Genomic DNA, 21344 nt, shown 5'->3' with positions numbered 1-21344 from the left:
AAAAAGTATATTCACATGTGATGTGATTTTTAACTTTGCCTTAAATTATCTGGGTGAAAAGTCCGAAAGAGAGAGAGAAACAACAGCACGGGACTCACGGAGCAAGCCTTCTGGAAGGAGGTACTCACGATAGTACTCACGAGTAGTCACTGCACATTGCTGATCCATGTCCACATTAAGTGGAATATCCCCCTAAAGTGCAACAGCCAAAATACCTCTAATTTACCTCTTTCATGTCATGTCTGTCTATTCCTCCACGTACCTGTACCACTGTTAAAGCTGCTATTCTTTATTTATGATAGTAGAACATATTCTTTTTATTCTTTTGTTGTATGACTGTAGTATGACTGTTTATTTGTCTGTATAAGCCAAGTTCAGCTGTACTTCAAATTTCATTGGAAGACTTTGTATGGAGGACTGCTTCCTTATTGAATTATATCGACAGAAATAAGTGTGCCAGTGGCCAGAGTGTGCCCATTCTCCTCTCTCATTCCTCCCATGATCAATATTAGAAATCAGCATTAGCTCAGAGTACATTAATTAGTAGTATAAGTAGTATAATTCAAATGATTTGATTATTATTATTTGATTCATATTTTGCTTTCCTCCTTCTAAACTGCTTTAATAAAATATCCTGCATTCAAAAAGTCTAAATTGTGGAAGTTCCATTTTTAACCTTTTGTGAAACAGTAAAGGTAAACACTGTGTAAAAATATTGCACCTAGTTAAGGGTTCTTACAGGTTTCTCTAGCCTTAAAACTTAAGAGATCCTTGAGGTCTATTTTCCAGCCGCTTGTGGCAGATGGCTGCCCTCTCTGAGCCTGTTTCTGCTGGAAGTCTCTTCCTGTTAAAATAGTGTTTTTCCTTCCCCCCCATCACCATCACATCTGATTGTTAGGCTTTTCTCTCTAATATAGTACGGGCATTATCTTACAATAAAAAGCACATTGAGGCAACTGTTGTTGTTATTTTGCGCTATTTTGAGCTGTTGTTGATACCTGCAACATATTGCAGCCCCTGATTAACTAATGAAGAAAGTGAAGTGATAAACAGAAACAAAAATAACAAATATGTTTTTCATAAAACAATTTAATACATGTGTACGAGATATGAATTACACCAAGTTTTTTTTTGAGATAGTGACTATAAATAAAGCAATTTCACTGGAATCCGATTGAGACTTTGATACTATGCTGGATAACTTTGTTTTATTAAGGCAGAAGACAATGGTAAAAACAGTCTGCTTGATGATTACTTCGTACTTGTTAGTGGTTTGTCTGCTTGGTTTGATGATGTAGATGCAGTTTGAAGGCGAATAGAGATAAAATATATTAGATTACTTTTCTATCCTTTTTTCAAGTTAAAGTTGATTATTTATATGTTTGTATAATGACTGAGAAACAGCATACTGACTGGGGTTCCATTTATTCTCGTACATTTTTTGTAAAGTGAGTTGCAGGAATATAATTGTTGCTTTTGTAGATTGTATTAAGTGCAAAATGATGAAAAAGAAGAAGGTAATCTTCAGAAAGCATGATATACTGTAAAAATATAGTTTTTCTCTAGTGAAGGAAGCATTTAAGGCATTTGCACATTCATTCATAAAGGCACATGCGCAGTCTCCCAGCTCTTTGTTCAGTTTTTTCTTGTCTTGCTTGCTGTTCACGTGGGATTAGTGCTGACCAGAAGCCAGGTTCAGGTGACAGGGCTTGCAAAGCATCTTCCCGTCTAAAGGATAACAGCCATGCTCGTTCGGTTCAGGAGACAGTTGGATGGCGCAGACCTGCACACAATATGAAACAACATATTCCTGGTACTGAAATAATATCTGTCTGTGTGTTTGTATCCTTGTGAATGTGTCTGTGTAGTGAAGTGTTTCAGAATCAGAATACTTTATTAATCCCTAGGGAAATGATGACACACAAAACACCAACCTCACATCTGTAGCAGTTCTCATGGTAGGAACGCCCCAGACATTCAACTGTATAGCTGTCGGTACCATCTTCTTGTGGAATGATAAGCTGGTTACAGGCACTACACTTTGGAGCATATTTCCTTTACAATGTTAGATGAAAAAGAAAAATTGATTACACTTGTAGACAAAGGGGTGGTTTATAATGCAACAAAAGCATTGTAATAACATGTCAAATGAAGTGGAACACAACTGTATATATTGATCCTTTACCTAAACCCTTTAAATAGTTTTTTCCCCTTCATACCTGTAATAGTCTTGAAGGCAGTAAACTTCTCCAACTTCTCCCTGGGCAAAAGCTTGCTCTCCAATTTGCCTCTTACATGTTGTGCAGGTGAAACAAGAAAGATGGTATGCTCGCTCGAGTGCGCGGATTATGTGATCTGTGATAGCCTCTCCACATGCCCAGCAGAGCTCCAAACTGGCCTAAGACATGGAGAAAGATACATCGTTAATTACCTTAAAAATTTATGTTTTAATCTGCTTTTTTTCTTTCTTTTTTTTGCATTGGGTCTGTTTCTGAAAATGTTTGAGGCATCAAACAGTGCAAGTTTACCAAGCTTGGTTGTTTTTATGAAAACATGAACCTGGACATAGATCTAGTTATTTGTCTTCTCTCAGACCCCCCCTGCCCTCATTTTACTCATCACATGTGATAATTTCAAGTGCTTGAGCATTTATTTACATGTTGTAAATATGAAAATCCCATCTGATCTGAATTGTTGGTCCAATTTGGGACTCACGATGAGGGGCCACACAGATATCCGTTTGCATGCTTCATGGCTTTTTTATTGTTCTCCAGTCTGTTGTAACACATCACGATGACAGATTTATCCAGCATTTTATGGGATTTTATGAAAATCTGGAGCCATTTTTGTTTGAAAGAAACTTTGATTTAATTTGACTTCCACAGACTTCCTGGATTCCCTCTCTTACCCACTGTTCTAAGGGTACAGGTGTATCACCATGCAGGCTCAGTAACTCTGCTGGTTGATTAGAGAATCAGTGATCTCAAGCTGACTGGAGAGGAAATAGAGCAGGGAAATGGTTGCTTCAGCAATGAAGAACTTGCAAATAATTTGTCTTCACTTATAGTTTTAATGAATGTAGTGGAGAAAGACATTCTACTTGAATGGGGCGGCAGTGTCCAGCAGGTAGAGCAGGCTGTCTACTAACTGTAGGGTGGTGGTGGTTTGATCCCCGGCTCATGATGCATTCATCAGAGTGTGAATGTTAGACAGAGAGCGCTCAGGCTTAGAAAAAAATGTGTGTGTGTGTGTGTGTGTGAATGGGTGAATGAGGCTTGTAGTATAAAGAGTAGAAAGGCGCTGTATAAGAACCATTTACCAGTCCTGTGAAACATTACATTGAGCTTAAAATATGCATGCACACATGTAAAAAAAAAAACAAAAAAACAAAAAAACATGGCTTTGAGCTTTTTTTTTAACCACCTGAGACCCTGTGTCCTCATATGGGGATACATTTTGGGCTTTCTGCACCTTGTACTTCATTCTGCTCAGTATTTCAACACTTCAGAAATGTTCAGAAGTGGTGTCATTGCTGTAAAATAAACCAGTTTTTAAAAAATCCTTTCTGTTCAACGGTGACTCATCAGGTCCAGCTAATCTCAAAAAGCTAGAAGAAACAGGAAAATTAAACCCAAAGAAGAGCTCAGGTTTCAGGAGGTTAAAGTTTGCATGTATATTCACAGCTTGGTTAACACGCTGCATTGCGCTACCTGGTAACAGTCTTCGCAGAGCGGGATCCCGGCCTTGTTGTAGTACTGTTTACCAGCCAGGGGAATGTGACAAGATCTACACTGGAAGCAGCCATCATGGTAAGTCCTGTTTAAGGCCTCTATCGCAGGTTCAGAAGGAGTCACTGGCTTTCGACAGAAGCCGCACAGATCTGCATTGTTCACACACACACAGTCAAACCAGGTTATAATAATGTGGCACGCAGAGTGGCAAAATGTATAAAAAGAGATCAGGTTACCTTTGCTCTCTTTGTCTTGGCTGTTTTGGTGGATCCTGTGGATTTGGTCATCTGAGCTTAACCCACTAGATGGTGTTCTTGCTTTCACCTTAAATGTAAAGCGCATTATTAAACTGACAAGTTGAGTTTGGCCTACAGAGGCGAACTGCATAATTTAGCAGCGCTTGATTTTGAACACATGTGGGAGTTGTTTAAAAGTGGCTCTGAATGTGACAGGCGTAAGAAACACCAGAGTCATCCACAGCACATCATCAGGACCAAGCCACACAAACATTTTAATTTCACTGTGGTTTGAAGGTTTGGTTTAAAATGGGTGGTGAATACTATTTTTTTAATACTTCAAACATTTCAATTCTATTGAGTTTAACAGATTATTTCTAACCCTTTTCACCAGTCACATAAAGACCTTACCTTCTTTCGTGTAAAGACCTGCTGGTGATTCAAGGATGAGTTGTTGAGTTTAAGCGTTTTTAAAGGGAAACCTTTCAGCTTTTATTCAGTCAGTAAAATTCTCAGAAACCGGAGAGGAAGAAAGTAATTTAGCAGTCCCCCCCCCCAAACTGATCTTTGTCTACACAGACATGGAGCAATAAAGTTTTTGTTTATTTACGGGAGCAGTTTGGAAGTTGGTGATTTTGTGAAAGCAAGTGTGCACACTTTTAGTAAGATGGTCATATAAGAGCCCTGTTCTTTATGTTTTGGTGATGGCGCTTTACAGCCACTGTGAAAGGCTTGTGGAAAAGCTGTGGAAAGCTAATCCTTCATTGCAGACAAAATAATTACTCGTGTGTTTAAAATAATTTAAGGCATTTTTTTTTATAGGAAATTTGGCACCACGTTTTCGAAGCTGCAAACTGGAAGATTTTAAATGTCATTTGTTATAGTGACACTGTAAGATAAGTCTGCATACCTCTGGGTTGTAAACTGGCTGCTGGCCTGGGGTCACGGGGTAGGGGAAAGACGCTTGGGCTGGAGGAGGTGGTGGAAGTGCTGATTCTTCAGAGGGCAACTCTCCCGGACATAGAGGCGGTGCATCAGAGGGAGGGGGAGGAGGAGGGAAAAGCTCTGTTTGGCATGAGAACAGTTTTAGATGATTTTGTAGCAGCATAGACAGCTGATTAAAAAAAAAACAGACTAATGACAAATTAGATGAAAAAACAATGTTTAATCACATGTACTGATGCGCTGTGCTGACATAGTTTTGGTCTACTTATCCTTTCAGAGTACATGTTTTAAAATCGAGACCCCCATGGCCCTTCACTGATTTTATTCTGGATCACTCATCACTTTAAATTCCCCATGCACTTTGGCCCTCCTGGTTGATACAGCAGTCTGCACAGTGACTTTTTGTTCACTGGTTCAGGTGTTACATGTTTGAGAGAAGATATGTAGGACATACATTTTACCTCAAGTTCAAGCGTATCTGTATAGTGTATATTTCCAGCACCTGATGTCAGTTTGACACTCTTGCTTTAGTAACTCTTGTCTAACGATAAAATATTTGTGTCCTGATGGGAGTTGTCTCTTCCAGGAAAAAACTGTCCTTATCCACGGGGCAGGAGGGTGTAAAACACGGTTTGATGAATCATGGTTTATGGCCTACACGTTCACCTTATGTCATCCCAATTTCATATCTCCATGAGAACCACCATCATAAAAAAAGAAATAGATACAAATAGGGAACATCTTTTAGGAGAATCTGTTGATTCCTTCAGTAGAAGTCAAAGACTTGGAGGATCAATGCCAAGGAGAGCTGCAGCTGTTCTGGGGGCTCATAGTGACTGAAAAGCACATGGGCTCAGTTTCCCAGACATGAATTAAGCCTAGAAACTTTTCTGAGGAGATCCTCATTGATTTTTTTTTTCTTTAAGTCTAGGACAAGGCTCAATCCCTGTCTGGGAAACGGGCTGGAAATTTTTTTTGGCTCTTTTAAAAGTCTTTTAGATGTATAAAATCAATATTTTACATTTTGGGATCAGATATTTTGAAATTCAGGTCAGGAAATACATAAATTATCATTCTGATCTGGGGAGGACCCAATAAAGGGCCTTGCAGGGCCATTTTCTAATATTTTATAGATAGTCTTTTTAACTAAGAGAAAAAAATCAAGTATATAATAAATACCTGATGAACTCCTCTGGTCATTTTTTTCTTGAAGCTGTGTTTTGCCTGGTTCATGTTTGGGGGGATTGTGGCTCTGTGGGCCTGAAACCAGGGCCGAGGACCCCGCATTAGTCAAGCCTTTGATCTTTAGGCCGCCATTAGACTCTGACGGCGGTGACTTGTCCTCTCTGCTGTGCCTGAGGGCAGGTATGCTGTCACCTGGGCTGACTCTTACAGCAGGATGCAGTTTCTCTCTAGCCGGGGCACTGTGGGCTTGAAGGGCGGGCTGCTGCTGTGGGGTCACGGTGGCTCGGTGAGGAGAAGCCAGAGTGATGAAGACAGAAGAAACCACCCTTTTTGGTGGAGCTGCTGATGCCATGAATGTACAAAAGTCTCACGCAGCCTGAAAGGAAGACAGAAGAATAAACTCATGACTGCTTGCGACAGAGAGAAACACAGCATAAACCACAGGCTCAGTTTATAATATCAGGCAACAATAAACTACAAGAACTCATACTGAAGACAAAACAGACATTTATTTCCTATCATGTTGATCTAATTTAATCTAGGTATAGTTGCACAGCTGTATTCACCCGCTTACAGCTCTCATTAACCATAATGAATGGTACTAGAGTCAAAAAGCACAAATGTGAATCATCTGTATGCTGTAAAACCACTCACACCGGCTGTGTCACATACCTGGAAGAAAATGGGCTTTCTCTTTGCTTCTTTCTTCTTTCCCGTTCTGTATCTCCCAAATCTCTGGTTTATTTTCTCTCCTATGAGCTGCCTCAGAGAGAAGACTTTACTCCGGTAGAGAGGGGCTGCTATCTGCAGAAGGCCACTCCTTTTCCTTCTGTACCTCCCTCCGTCAGTCGACCCCTCCTCCTCCTTCTCTGGCTGAATGACAACACCGCCTCCCTCCCGACCGTAAAAGGTGAACAGTTAATCTCGGACAAAGTGCAGTAAAAGACATGACACATTCATCTACTATGAAAACTTGGAAGGCTGCACACACACACACAGACAAGAGTGCATGAACGTAGACACACACCCACACTGAGTTATGCAACATGTGTGCACTCATACCAAAATCACACAGCCTTTTTTTCTTTCTTTTTTTTAACAAATGCAATACACAGTGCCATAAAGTTCCTCGTAAGGTTTTTACCCAGAAGCAAGCAGGCAGGCAGAGACACACACACACCTACACACACACAAGCAAACTCCCAGTTCTTTATCTCTCTGCATGCCAGCAGGATGTGACTGTACCTGCCTTTTCCAGCAAATTTCTATCTCAAACTGCCCTCTTTTTCTCCCCTGTGCAGTTCTCCCTCATTGTTCTGTCAGCTTTATTTTCCCTACCTCCCTGGTTGAGTCTGCCTCCCTTTTTTCTTTTCCCTCTTTCCTTCGTCCCTTCCCCCACAACATTATATCACTTAAGCCCTGACTCTCTATCAGTGTCTCATGGCACTGCTTCCATTTGGGACACAGAGCAGAAAACACTGTCCGATAATAGGTGCTGGACTTCATCGGGAGCTTTTGTGCTCAGCTTTCCAGGACCAGCGGCATTACGGTGCAGTGAATCAGGGCATTGTGCAAGAGGAGATGTTGGTATATTAGGAGAAGGGGGGCAGGGGGAGTACAGAGTGATGTCTATGGGTGCTATGAAGAAGTGCTTTGTTGTGTTTGCTGTTCCCCATCACAGTCAGTCTTAGTAATATCAGATGTGCTGATCAGCAAATATTATGATTACTCTCTTGAGCCAAAGCGTGTCTTGTCCCTCCTAAAAGTCAAACAGGAAGATGGAGCAAGAGACCGAGCGCTGAATAAAACTTTCCTGATTGATATGGGTCAGCCTGGAAGAAGAGAGGGAGAGGGAGGAATGCGCAGAGAGGGTTAACAGGAGATGGCGATGCGGAGAGTGATGGGGGTCTCTGTTGTTCCAGCTCTGTGGAAAGGAATGCTGCAGTGATGTCACGGCTGCAGGAGGGAGCATGCCTACTGATGACACAATCCCCAGACCTCCACGCTCCGCCTTCCAACAGCCCAAATCCTCATTAGACCCTCTGAACCTCCTCGTTGCTTTCAGCAGCTTGACTTTTCAATTTAATCACCAACACCACAGTGTCATTTTTATGTTTATGTGATTTCAAAGGGGTGGATTTTGCAGAACAGCAACAAAAGCTGAAAAGAATGAAAGGAAGTCAAAGGAACAGGAAGAAACATACAGATGGGAAAAAACAATTGCATGCTCACAAATACACTTTACACGCACACTGACTTTGTAAGTGCTAAGGCAGAAAAGTCAAGCTTTTACTCAGTAACGATTACTTTCATTAAATCTAAATGATGTTATGGGAGAGACAAAAAACGAAGCAGGAGACGGCAGCATAATCGGGCTGTTAGTCCTGAAAGATAAAGCTTCAAAACAGCTGATTCCTACAGTATTCACATTAACCCAGTTGGATATAGTTTCCTATCACCACCTCCTATGTGTCTTTTTCTTCTCTCTCTCTTTCTGTCCTTCGACAACTCTAGTTTGCAATGTAGGATTGTTTTGTTTCCAGATTTTTAAAAATCACTCCAGATTAACAGAACTCTGATCTGATGTTTGTGTTTGGAGTGCTCGTTTAACTTTCTGAGGCCTAAGTCATAACTGACAGTGATCCTAAACCTATGGAATCAATACGTTGGCCCGAGACTCAGCAAAAGTCTTGGTTCATATTTTGCTTCCAAGGAACTAGAGTTTTATTTTTAGTGGTCTTGAGCAATGTCTCGCCAGGATTTCTGAAAGTATTTTAAAGCTTTTCTTTGGACATTGGCTGCTTTTTCACTCATTTTCAGCCCAATCTTTGTACCTGACCATCTTCACAGGATTTTTTAAAATCTTTAAACCACTGAACCTATTACTCATTCAAATACTGAAAAGCAGTGTTGTGTTTACACATAACAGATAACTTAGCAAAAACAAAATCTTTAGACACTTGTTTGACAGACATAAAATAGTATTTTTTTGTTTGTTTCTTTGTTTTTATTTCAACCAATAAGGTGATTTTCAAGCGCTATTAGCTGAGCTCTCAGAATATCTCTACACTGTGTGTGGTGTATACTTGAAACATCTAAGGAAACTGGTCAAGTGTCAGGTCTAAAAACTACATTGAGCAGCACTGTATTTCCATGTTTGTTTGCACATTTCAATAAATTGCTGCACCCATTTTCCATTGTCCTAACAAAATCTAAAGAAACAAGATGTGACTCAATAGTTTTGCATGTATATATATTTTTTCAATTGTACTTCAAAGTCTTGGTAATCAGGGGACAAAACTAGCACATTTGTTCTAACTAGCACACACTGAATAGTATTTAAACTAGTTAACCTCACTGGGTTAATGCCCTGATTACAGCCATCCTTTAATGAACACATCACCAGTTTCTCTTCAGTTCATATAACAATAAAATGTAAATAACTGAATATTTTATGAAAGAAAATCACAGTAAACTTCACTGAAACACTATTGAATTATAATAAATGAGCTGTAACTAATCAGTACTTCTACAGTTCTCCAAAGTCGTGTGATCAGATAAGTGCCAAAAGCTTCTCTGTTATAGTAGCGAGCACTTTTATTGTTTCAGTCTCTGAACACACCTGGCTCCCATCATTTAAAACACATTATGGGTGGCACAGTGGTGCAGTGGTTACCACTGTTGTCTCTCTTTATGTGGAGCTTACATGTTCTGTGCCTGTGTTGGTTCTCTCTGGATTCTTCCCACAGTCCAAAGACAAGCAAGTAGGTCTCTCTGTGTTATCTTTGTGATAGACTGGCAAGCTGTCCGCCTCTCTCCCCATAAAAGCTGAGACAGACTCCAGCTCCCACACAAGCCTGACTTGGATTAGCGAAAAAAAAAAAAAGGCTGGACATTAAATACTAAATCAGCTTATTTTTTATATTATTTCTGTTTAATATAAGACCCCAAACAACAAGAAGTCAATTAAAGCCTTTAAGCACAATATTATTTTACAACACAAAGTAATAGTGCATCTTTACAGGTGAGACAGTCAATGATAATCATTGTGGTGGAGTTTGAGTGCACCGTTATCTGCCACGTGATGATGTTTTAATTGTGGTTCCTTTGTGACCAGAGCACTCGTCACGTCTGCTCAAGCTTGATTCCTCTTTTTCTTCCTGAAAAGGAAACATGCGAATTCAACCTCCTGTCGTGTTATTTTCACAACTACAGCAACTAAAACATAACGAGGCAAAGACCAGACCTTCAGCAAAGCCTGCAGAAGATCCCAAGAAGGCAACAGACAGACTGCTTCTCCCAGAAACGCGATGAGGATTTGAAACACATCAGACCAGTATCCCATTGCAAGCATGAGGACGAGCAAGGCTCCCAGCCGCATAACTACAGAGTGTAGGAGGGCCGCTGTGCCTGTCTGCCGATGCTCATCCTCTGCAAGTACAGACAGAAAAGTTACACAATGATCCCAAAAAGCCTTGGCTTTGTGCTTACTGATTTTATAGGCTGTGTTTTTGCCATCAATTCTAAGTTTTTAATTCATATATGTTGCTTTTTACATTTATAGGGCTTCATTTCATCGCTTATGGTCTACTTTTATTTCTTAAATCCATATAATATTATTTAAATCTATTTAAATATTTTTATTATTACTTAACACTGCGTGGGTACTTTCCTCTCTGAGGATTAATTAAGTTCCACTCTCAGCAGCACTGACCATCACCTTGAATATACACGAGCAACATAATGTAACAGAGCGTCAGCAGAGTCCAGAACTTCATAGCATCCTTCTGGGACAGGAAGTGGTCATAAATCGTAGCGGTGGAAGCAACACTTGCTACAGCAAAAGCCAAGACAACCGCTCTTTGCAGTGAAGCCAGTATGGTGTGTCCGGAGGTTAGGAGAGTGATGCACTTCCCACAGTACTGTTTAGTGCTGTGCAGCGGGTAGAGTCTGGCCACATGGATCCACAGACTGTGGCTCAAGCTTGCCAGTTTCCAGCTGAGAGCAGCTGCCAGAAATAAGCTGAGGGAGCTGTGTGGAGCCCCCTGTTGGAGGAAGATCAGAGTGCCGGTGAGGCTACAACCCAGGGAGAACTGGCTCTGGATTAGGATCATGTCTAGACCTCTGCCACTGGCATCCTGCGTTAAGAGACGTGGATTAGAAATGTGTAATGAAAGAACACTCTAAAGCAGATACATAAAAGCATAAAACAATGCATAAATATAGCTGCAGTATTTGTTAAGGAGGAGCTCACCAGTCCAGCTGACGCCCAGGTAGAAACAGCCCTGAGGGAAAACTCCAGCACTATCAGGGAGAAAACCCTCGAGCCCATCAGAGAGAGGAGGACAGTCAGAATCCAGAACTGGAGGGATGATCTCCAGTTCCCTCTCAGAGACGTGCCCAGTGAGGATGACCTGGGTTTGCTTCCATTTCCAGAGTCAGAATCACTGTGTGCAGACAAAATAGAATAACTCCAACGCTCTTGAAAATCAAGCTATGCTTTCCCTTTTTCCTCTCAAAGGGTGAACTCACTTGGAATTTTGAACAAAATTGTAGACTCTCAGCAGGTTGTACAGCACTGATATTCCACATGCACCTACGAGCCCTTTAAAAAAACACAACCAAAAATAAGCCAGTAAAGAGGAGACATGACATTGAAAAGTGCTGAGAATTTAACCATAATCAGAGAAAACTTGTTATCAGACCTTGAAGAAAGCAATCAAATGGTTTTGAATCAAAAGGTGTCCATCCAGTGGTTCCCAGGATCAAGGGGAGAAACATCTTTATGGTGTTCTTGTAACGTTTCAGCAATAACACTCAAAGTGGTGCTACAAATTAGTGACTTTGCCCTTATTTCTTCGAGCTGATCAGGTTTTAGTAAGCTCCATCCACCCAAAGGTACAAAGGTGAAACGTGATATGGCTACAGCTTTTAGTCAAATCAATTCTTGATGAAAGGGGTTTCAAATCCTCTCAAGAAGAAACCTTTAACCCCAGTCAATTAAATCATTTCAAAGAAACAGAAAACACCACAGATTACAATGGTTTTAAAGCAGTGTATTCAAAAGATTCACCACCTATCCAGAGAACAAAAACAAACCAGACAGGTTTCTTACAAAAAATCTTTATTAGGACTATTCATTGCTTTTAAAGTTTTAAGTACCAGTAGGTTAAATTTCTGCACATAAAAAATTGAAATTACAAATGTCATTCTTGGCTTTAGTTACATAAGTTCAAGTCAGTGAATTTAAAAAAAGAAAATCCCATCAGGTTGTTTTTTTTAAATACAACAGACAAGGCATCTAGACAGTGTAATAAACATGGCAAACAATTGTTTGCTTTAATGATGATGACTTGTTCTTCAAGTTGACCACATTCACACACTGATGAGTTAACAAGCAAATTCCTGCGAGACTTAAGCTTGAGGTATAAAAAAAACCCTAATCAAAAAATGTATACACTCGAGACATATTTTTAGAGAAAGATGTCTTCCAGTATGTGCGTAACATGCCAGTCTTGATTAAGTGCTTTAAGTGTTCATTTTCTGTGCTAGATGGGAGAGAAAAGCTTGCACTTAAAGTGTAAATAGTTTGACATTTTGTTCATGTTTCTTTCTGGAAAAGAGTAAGATCAGATGTTTGATATGGCACCCAGTGTCCGTTGGTTAAATATAAAGCCACAGCCAGCAGGCATGTGCTTAGCTTAGCATAAAGACTAAAAATGAAAGGCAACAGCTAGCTTGTCAGAGCTACCAGCAGCTATCAGTACCTCTAAAGTTTACCAGCATTTTATATCTGTGTGTTTAATAAAAACTGTTGAAACAACAGTTTGTTATTTTATATGCAATTATTATGCTTCTAAGGAGTTACCATTAACTATTTTATTAACTTTGCCCAGAGCTAAACTAGCTTTTTTTATGCTAAGATAAGTTAACCAGATGCTAGCTTCATATTAACCATAAAAACGTCCATGAACCATCTCATTTCACTCTCGGAAAGAAAAGTAAATAAGTTTACTTCCCAAAATGTCACACAGTTGCTTTAAATTCAGTGCTTCATTAACTGAGAGAGCACCCTAACAGCTGTAGCAGAGCCCAGTTGTGCTTTCAGTGTGCAAGTATGGGTGCTTCAGCTCTACTTATCCTTCACTGCTTGTTGCCTCATCAGATCCCAGAACAGCATGCTTAGCACCGTGTGCGGGGCCAGTCGCAGGAACACGGGGCCCATGCCTTTATACAAACCCAGCAGGCCCTCCGCTCTGCACACCTTCAGCATGCAGTCTGAAAATCCATGATACAGACGACCCTACAAAACAGATGTAAAAAACACAGCAAGTCTTTCGTGAACTGAAATAAGCTGAGTTCCTTTATAGTCACTCTACACAACACAATAAGATTCAAAGGCAGTTTCTCCTTAAATACATACCTAATATGAGAAAAAGATGAAATAATATATCTATAAAAATATATAAATTAGATGATAAAGGTCAATACAAATATATAATATAGATGAAATGATTTCATATTGCTTTTTTTAATGACGGTATGCTTTTTTTTTTAGATTGTGAAACTAATGAAAATGAGGACAACTGTGTTGAAGACAGACTCACCTTACGCAACTCATCCACCGGCTGGTTGTAGAGCCGAGTACTAATGACATCAAATGGTGTCATGGTAATGGCCACAGCAACTCCACTGACTGCAGCTGCCATCAAGACTGCGAGCCAGCTGTTTGGACTGAACCACTGAAAGGACACAAAGAAAGATGATCCGACTTTCAACGCATGGCAGCAGCTTGGTCACATATGACATAAAACCTTCGGCTCTTTAGATAACATTACCTGAGAATGTGACACCCATTCCTTAGCTGAGGTGAAGGTTGCCAGCTGGGCAGCTGATCCCACCATGACTCTAGGCACAGCCCCATTCACACCCCTCCAAAGACCAATTAAACCTTCTTTTCGATAGATGGTAACAAAGGCATCAGACACTCCCTGAAATAGAAGAAAACAAAGGCACTGGTGAGTAGAGGCTACAGATAATAACACTCAAAACCAGGTAACACTTTATAACACGGCTTGCAACTAAGGGTGTAATTCCCCTGTAATTAAATGGGATTTAAATTGCATTTAATTGCATTTACCTACAAATATTCAAAGGTAGGTACACTAGAATAAGAGGGTAACAAGTCAGGTTTTTACAGGAAAAAAAGAAATAATTATTCTGTAAGTTTATTCTTTATTTAAAATCTCTTTTTGTCACGGTTCTGGGTCTTTCTGACCCAGCTTTTTGAGTTCTTGTGTTTTTTCTTGGTCCTTTGTTGTACTGTCTTTGTTATTTCCCTAGGTTTCAGTTATGGTTATCATGAGTTTAGTTCTTAAGTTTAGTAATATGGCTTCACTGTGTTCCATGATGTCTACTGTGCCTTTCTGTACCATGTTTCAGGTTCCAATGTTCTGTCTCCCCAGTCCCTGTTAAGTTTACATGTCTGGAGTTCAGTCAGTGTGTTTCCTGTTTTACTTTGAAGGTCCGTGTCTCATGTCAGTGTTTCTAGTTTTGCTTCCCTTGTCTCGTCCAGCCTGATTACTCCCAGCTGTGCTCTCCTTCTGTGTCTCATTCCCTCGTTATCCCTCAGTGTATTTAAGCCCTGTGTTTCGCTTTGTCAGTGGTGTAGTCTCCCTCATGGCTGTGTGGCCATGTCCCTTAGTTAGCCATGTCCCTTAGTTAGCCATGTCCCTTAGTTAGCCATGTCCCTTAGTTAGCCATGTCCCTTAGTTAGCCATGTCCCAGTTTAGTTTTTGTGACATTCTGCAATAAAGCAGCTTTTTGAGTTTAATTCCTGTGTGGTAAGTTTTGCGTTTGGGTCCTTCTCCTGCCTGCACACAGCCAAAACATGACACTTTTACTAAAATTTGTGAACAAGAATTTGCGAAAATGAATACCTTAGTAAAAGTATTTGTCTAAAGCCAGAAATAAAGGTAATAATATTCAGGCAAAACATTCAGGCAGCCTGAAGTAACTTCATGCAACCCATTTAAATTTGCCTTGAATACATTAAGTCAGACCATCACTTTCTGTTTTTGTTAATTCTGCAGCTGATTTCAGGAGGAATTAGCTGCACATTTGAACATACACATGTATGTATGGAGCTGTATTTATTAACCTTTGATAATGCATTCATTTTGGCACTGTTTTTGATACGCTTTTCAGTTGGAGCCTGATCAATCCTGGCATTGCCAACTTAGAATACAGGACATGCCACTGATAGCTGAACCTGGCCATTCAGTATATTCAGGTGACCTCATTCTTTGGGCACATATCACTGGTGTAGACTTGACCAGCTGAAGCATCTGCAGATTATAACACTGCCCCTGCAGGTTCTTGCAGCAGGCCCTGAGCAGGCATGATGGGTGCATCACTTCATCTGCCTCTCTTCTTACGTTGATGGAGACATCACTGGGGAAGAGGATAAATCTGGACTATTTAGACCACACGATCTGTTTCTATTGTTCCTGCCTTTTTTCCCCTGAGAGCACTCTTAGCACTTTTAATTTTAATTTTTATGTTTATTTAAGCATTGTCTGACAGTATGTTTGCACAAAATACCGCAGCAATTTCCTAATGTTGTAAACCTGCTCAACATTTGGCAATAAAACCCTTTCTGATTCTGATAAGCCTTAAAAAGATTCAGCGATTTGTTTTTAGTCCACCGAGTTTGCTTCACATCATGTGTGTTTGCAAATGTACTTTCAGTGTTAGACATATCCATGACTTGTGCTGATGACTTTTTTTATGATCTGATTTTACCAGATGTTTAAAGGATCTCCAATCACGATCACTTTTTTCCAACCACATTTCTTCCTTTTTTGATGATTCATCACTATCCTCCGAGGTCCTTTCAGCCCCTTTACAGCCTGAACCAGGAAATAACTGCCTGAAATTGCATGGGGTTTTTTTTTCTTTTTCTTTTTTGAAAATTGAGTGTTTAATGAACCTTCTGAATAATAATAAAAAAATTAATATCAATTAGCATATTTTAGTTTTAATTTGCTAGCTCTGGCATTTCGGACAGCTTTTATCCAGGTTTTGGTAGTTTCAGTAATCACCTTAGTTGTCTTTGCTTGATGAAGGCAAATAATTTAACCCATCTTTTCCACAACCACATGATGCGTCTTCTGATATGGTTGTTTGAGAAATGAGAAGCAGCTCACTACATCAGTTAGGTTTAAATAACCTGTATCCAGCTTAGCCATATTAATTATTGCAGTAAATATCCAGTGGAAGGCTCTTATTGGTTTGCTTAAGTAAATATAGGTGGAGCCTTTTTCTTTTGGCCAGGCAGATTATATGATCTGATGGTTAAAGGGCAGACACGTACTGTTTAAACACCATGCGTCTGCAGTTTTACTGTGCTTCTCTATAATTTAACTTATACTTTTAGTTTTATACTCTCACCACACTGCATTTTAGAGAAAAATATTAAATACATGTCAAATACAAGTTGTATCCATTTTTTGTTGAAAACACAGGTACATAATGTTATTGATACGCAGTGCTTATAATGACCATTTTCTCCTCAGGTGCCAACAATTAACGTTTTCATTATCAGCTTTCTATCTTGGTATGTCATATTAATGGGAGTGTTATGGGCTTCAAATTTTAATTACCAAATGAACACCTGATAAAAAAAAAGCACAATTATTATACTATAGCACATAGTTTACACCATCCTGGCCAGTTATTGTACTTTAATACACCTGTACTGACATCTTTAAACATTGAAACAGCTGGTAAGATATTCTTGTGTTTTATGTGAAATGTGTCCGTCTTACCAGGTGGTTATGCTGGTGACCTACTGCAATGGCTGCCACAGTCTGAGCCTGCAGATGGGTTTTCACCTATGAAGAAAACACAGCAAGCACGTTTTAAAATGCATTCAGGCTTATGGTTAGTGTTCAGCAGCGAGTTTCACTTAATGCTTTGCTGAAACAGAGTTCAAAGTGCACAGAGCACCAGACTTGTCACCAAGTCATTTGTTAGAATGAGTTGTGTGAGGATACCCGATAACCCTGCTAATATTCACAGGAAGGAGTTACACAACGTGCAGATCGTCAGGAGCTGGTCAAATACAGGATTCGGTGATTCATTCGCACTTTCCTTGAAAAGGAAGTTTTTTTTCTTCTTGTGAAATCATGATACATTTCATGTAAAACAAAAACGCCTAAATAAAAAAGGAGAAGAAGCTTCATCGTTTCCTTCTTGATATCAGATATGGTGTCAGTAAAATAACCTTTACTGCCTGCCGGCAGCACACAGAAGGACCCACAACATACTGTATAGGTTTGGCAGCAGCAGGCGGAAAGAAAAACATTCAGGATATATTTAGTGACCGTGATATAAATACATCATCAGACAGTATCGTCTTTCCATGACCGTCCAGAAAGCTTAAATGGACTTGGATGTATTGACTGGCAGCTGAGGCAGAAAAACAACAAAAAGAGTGGTACAGTTGTAGAAATGCAGAGGACATAAATCGAGTGATGGTGAAGTTTGACACTGGTGTGAAAGTGATGTTTTTTGGAGAGCATGTAGACGGACTGCTAAGAAAATGCACACTCTGATTTAAACTGGAGATCATACTGCGTTTTGAAGACTTTCTAAATGACCTAGATCTATGATCTATGAACATCTATGTGATCAAGCAAACACTGGGCAAAAACAGCTTGAAGACCTTTGAGGTGTCTTTGAAAATGGTCTGGGGTCTCTTTCTTTGCCCTTCAGTTCAAATGCAGACAGTTGGGTCTGTATTTTAGTTTTTCTTTTCTTTCAAGTTCATTTCATTTTACTGTCCTTTCATTAAGCCACTGAAATTTATTTTCCCCTCTTTAACTTTCCATTTAGTCAAGTTAGTCTGAAAGCGTTGCTGGTCTCTCACTAACCAGATTCCACCACATGATTTCAGGGGAATTTCCAAAGTTAGTCTTTTTGGAACACAATTCCCTAGTTGTATAATTATTCTGCTGCAGACATTCAGGAAGGAAACAAAGGGTGGAGGGTGGGGGCAGATTTTATACTGGAAATACTGGAAAAACAATTCTTTGGAAGAATTTCACATCATTTCAAATGCAAGCTCCTAGAATTTTCTTCGAATAAACAATTTTTACAGCAACTGAAAATTGCTCCAATATAGACTTACTAGCCACTTCAAGTACACCTTGCTACTACTGGGCTGCAAACCTGTTTTGCCTTCTGAAGTGTCTTCATTCTTGCTTCTTGCACTGCAGGAAGCAGGCATAAGAACATGTCTACAATGTGGTCATAAAGGGATGGACAAGAGAAGCAACAACATGCAGGCAGGCTGTGGTGTTTAAATGATGCCCCGTTGGTATATCCTCCACACTGTTACATCACCACCAGGTAGGATGAATCCACGCTTTCGTGTTGTTTGCATTAAATTCTGACCCTACCATCTGAACATTGCAGCAGAAATGCAGTCTCAAAGACAAGGCAATGTTTTTTCAGTCTTCTGTGATTCAGTTTTGATAAACTTGTGTGAATTGTATCCCCAGAGATGCTCTTGTGCATATTTTGGGTTTAAAAGGTGGTTATTTGAGCTATTGTTGCCTTCCTTTCAGCTGAAACCGGTCTCCATTTTCACACAGAGAACTACAGCTCACTGGATATTTCTTTTTCAGACCATTCATTTTAAAGTCAAAAGATGGCTATGTGGGAAAATCCCAACAGATCAGCAGTACTCAGACCAGCTCGTCTGACACCAATAACAACATTCAAAGTCATGTAAATCACTTTTCTTCCCAATGCTGAGGATCAGTTTGAACTTCACTCGGTCATCTGAACCACATCTACACCTACAGACCATGATGTATTTGAATGTTGAATGTGACTATTCCTTTAATGTATAAATATCCTGTTGCGTAATTAGGAAGTGAGCACAAAGGATGGGAGTTCACTTTTGTCTCTTCTTTTTTAAATCTATGGGCGAGTAGATGGTAAATATTTGTCTCTCTCCCTCTCTCCCCATATATGTAATTTAAAATTATTACATACATTTGCAATGTATGTGATTCTGTTCGTTTTTTGTTTGTTTTGTTTTTGTGCTAATAATGAATAAGAACTGTTGAATATCAAAAAAAGAGAGAAATATCCTGTTGTAACATATTACTCGTGTTTATGGAAAATCCTTTGTGTTACACTGTGATACAAGTTTAGAAGTGTGTTGATGTTTTTTTGCTGCGGATCACAGTTTAACAATGAGTGACCTAGTTAGTTCCTGAGAGTTTGTCATCCAGGCCACACATCTAGTGGGAGATCTAATGCTTCTGTTACTTCTGCTTTAACGTGATTAGAACACACTGTTTTCAGTCACTTTGAATAAAAAGACCTTTCTGGAAAAAATATCAGAGGACTGAATAAAAAGGATTTAAGAAAGTGCCACACATGAAGCAAACATGATTGTTTCTTCTCTTAATTCTCTCATATTTGGCGTCAGATGCCCAGACCACCTCAGCATTGGATAGATGGATTTGGCCTTTTCTTTTCATATGTTGAGACTGTACAGATTTGTCTTAAAAAATCATTAATGCAAAAGATCCTAAAAAGTCAATTCATTTACATTAATACATATTGTAATGGGGATGCTCACAGGTAGACACTTCATTTGAATTAAAAGAGTCACAAAAAAAACTTAACCAAAACAAAGCAGATATTTTAAATTAATTTTAATGATGCACAAAAGCCAAATCAGTGGCAGACCACTAAAGGAGTTTATCTCTATGGAGCTTCATGTTTTATTGAGATACCTTCCTCTGGAAACAATGACTATAGAAGAAACTATAAAAAGGAGAAACTTTAATAAACTTACCAGATAGGCAGGAGAAGCTATGAAGGCACCCAGAGCTCCAGCACCTGCCCCTGACAGCAGACTCCCCCCATGGAAAGAAGTGATCCCCAGAGCTTCACAGTAGGAGTACGAGCCCAGCCTCACACCGTTCATCACACCCTGGTAGATGAGCCCAGCTGAGAGCCCCTTCTGCAGGCCCCGTAGCCCATCCGTGCGGCCCACCACCCAGAGCGCCTGCAAGACCCCGCGGTAGTGTCTCTGGTAGGATCCCCGAGCACAAAGCTCCCCCTGTAGCTGCAGACGGGTTTTCACCACCTCCAGAGGATTGGTGAACACACAGGCTGCGCAGCAGGCAAGAGCGCCCAGGGCGAAGTCTAGTGGAGGCCAGACTGCAGGAGGCGGCGGCAAGGGGCCAAAGACCCCACAGGGGACCGTCAACACGGTGGGTGAAATCCTCTGGGAAGGCTGTGGAGCAAACACAGACTCTTCGGGCGAAGTGTTCAGCAGCTGAGTGCTACTCATCGCTGAGAAGTGATCTTCACAGTTTGCCTTAACAGTACTCATGATGGCTTTCCTCCCCTTGCCTCGGTGTGATAGGAGCAGGGAAAGTACTTGGTAGAGTACAGTAAAGTCAAAGACAGAAGCTACCGACTCCTGCGATTACTCATTTAGCATCTGCTTTACACGTTCGTCCTGTGACTCGCAGGCTCACAGTGTCCTCCTGGACTCACTTTCATTAACTTTCTTCACTGTCATTCTGTTCTAATGAGGCACCATCTGCAAGAGATCATGCAAACATTTTAAGCAAGCTTCAGGTATGACACCCAAATCCAGCCTTGCAAGTCAGGAGAGTGACTCTCCTTTTTTTCCAGGAAAGAAAAAGCTGTCAGATATATTTAGGTTCCTCCTTGCAGGACAAACATTGTAAAAGCCTCTCTCTTGTTCTTTGACTCTGGGAGCTTTCGGCACACTGAAGTTCATTCATTCAATACTACAACTGACCCAGAAACAGATTTAAGAGTAAACACACCAGATAATCTGACATTCATAAAACATACAAGCACACAAAAATGCTCAGAACAAGTATCAGAGACAGCCACGTGGAAATATAAAACTTTTCTGAGAGTCTTTTTCTGTGGTTATAAAAATCTTAGTTGATAATGACACTCACAGTTTTCATTGATCCCGTGCAGTTCCATTCTCCCTCTCTGCTCCATTCTTGTAAACATGTGTCTCAGCACATTCATTGTCACAGTCCCCTCCTTCTGATTCTGGTCAGAGCCAATAACGTTTCAGGCCTTTGTGCCACCTCACCATTTCCCTGAGTGCGCACGAATGGGTTGGCTGTGCTGTGAAACTGCCCCTGCTCTGGTCCTATAGGAGCTCTCT

At 40.2% G+C, this 21344-nt stretch overlaps 3 protein-coding genes across 6 annotated transcripts; all 3 read right to left on the bottom strand.

Annotated features, from left to right (window-relative positions):
• Positions 1-1408: 1408 nt before the first annotated feature.
• On the bottom strand, positions 1409-6982 carry fblim1 (filamin binding LIM protein 1). Its single transcript, XM_085406627.1, has 8 exons — positions 6770-6982; positions 6092-6473; positions 4878-5032; positions 3968-4055; positions 3711-3880; positions 2220-2398; positions 1935-2055; positions 1409-1783 (listed from the first exon to the last, which is right to left on the bottom strand). Exons 2-8 carry the CDS (start codon positions 6447-6449, stop codon positions 1673-1675), a joined length of 1182 nt encoding a protein of 393 aa, XP_085262753.1. The 5' UTR covers positions 6450-6473; positions 6770-6982; the 3' UTR covers positions 1409-1672.
• A 2867-nt stretch (positions 6983-9849) lies between these two features.
• LOC146669965 (transmembrane protein 82-like) lies at positions 9850-12077 on the bottom strand. Of its 4 annotated transcripts, none has more exons than XM_085406625.1 (6): positions 11803-12077; positions 11630-11702; positions 11352-11544; positions 10812-11235; positions 10344-10528; positions 9858-10257 (listed from the first exon to the last, which is right to left on the bottom strand). In XM_085406625.1, exons 1-6 carry the CDS (start codon positions 11876-11878, stop codon positions 10168-10170), a joined length of 1041 nt encoding a protein of 346 aa, XP_085262751.1. In that variant the 5' UTR covers positions 11879-12077; the 3' UTR covers positions 9858-10167. The 4 variants fall into 4 exon arrangements, with proteins under 4 accessions (XP_085262749.1, XP_085262750.1, XP_085262751.1 ...); XM_085406626.1 differs by having other exon boundaries at positions 9863-10257; positions 10818-11235; XM_085406623.1 differs by having other exon boundaries at positions 9850-10528.
• A 171-nt stretch (positions 12078-12248) lies between these two features.
• slc25a34 (solute carrier family 25 member 34) lies at positions 12249-21215 on the bottom strand. Its single transcript, XM_085406621.1, has 6 exons — positions 21127-21215; positions 19977-20732; positions 16927-16992; positions 13936-14088; positions 13705-13839; positions 12249-13400 (listed from the first exon to the last, which is right to left on the bottom strand). Exons 2-6 carry the CDS (start codon positions 20517-20519, stop codon positions 13230-13232), a joined length of 1068 nt encoding a protein of 355 aa, XP_085262747.1. The 5' UTR covers positions 20520-20732; positions 21127-21215; the 3' UTR covers positions 12249-13229.
• Positions 21216-21344: the final 129 nt, after the last annotated feature.

The sequence above is a fragment of the Rhamphochromis longiceps genome, linkage group LG5 (assembly GCF_057381845.1).
Source record: "Rhamphochromis longiceps isolate RC_006_pf linkage group LG5, R_longiceps_female_GT1.1, whole genome shotgun sequence".
NCBI classification, from domain to species: domain Eukaryota; kingdom Metazoa; phylum Chordata; class Actinopteri; order Cichliformes; family Cichlidae; genus Rhamphochromis; species Rhamphochromis longiceps.
The sequence above is the reverse complement of the archived record's forward strand: the minus strand, read 5'-3'. Positions and strand labels throughout refer to the sequence as shown.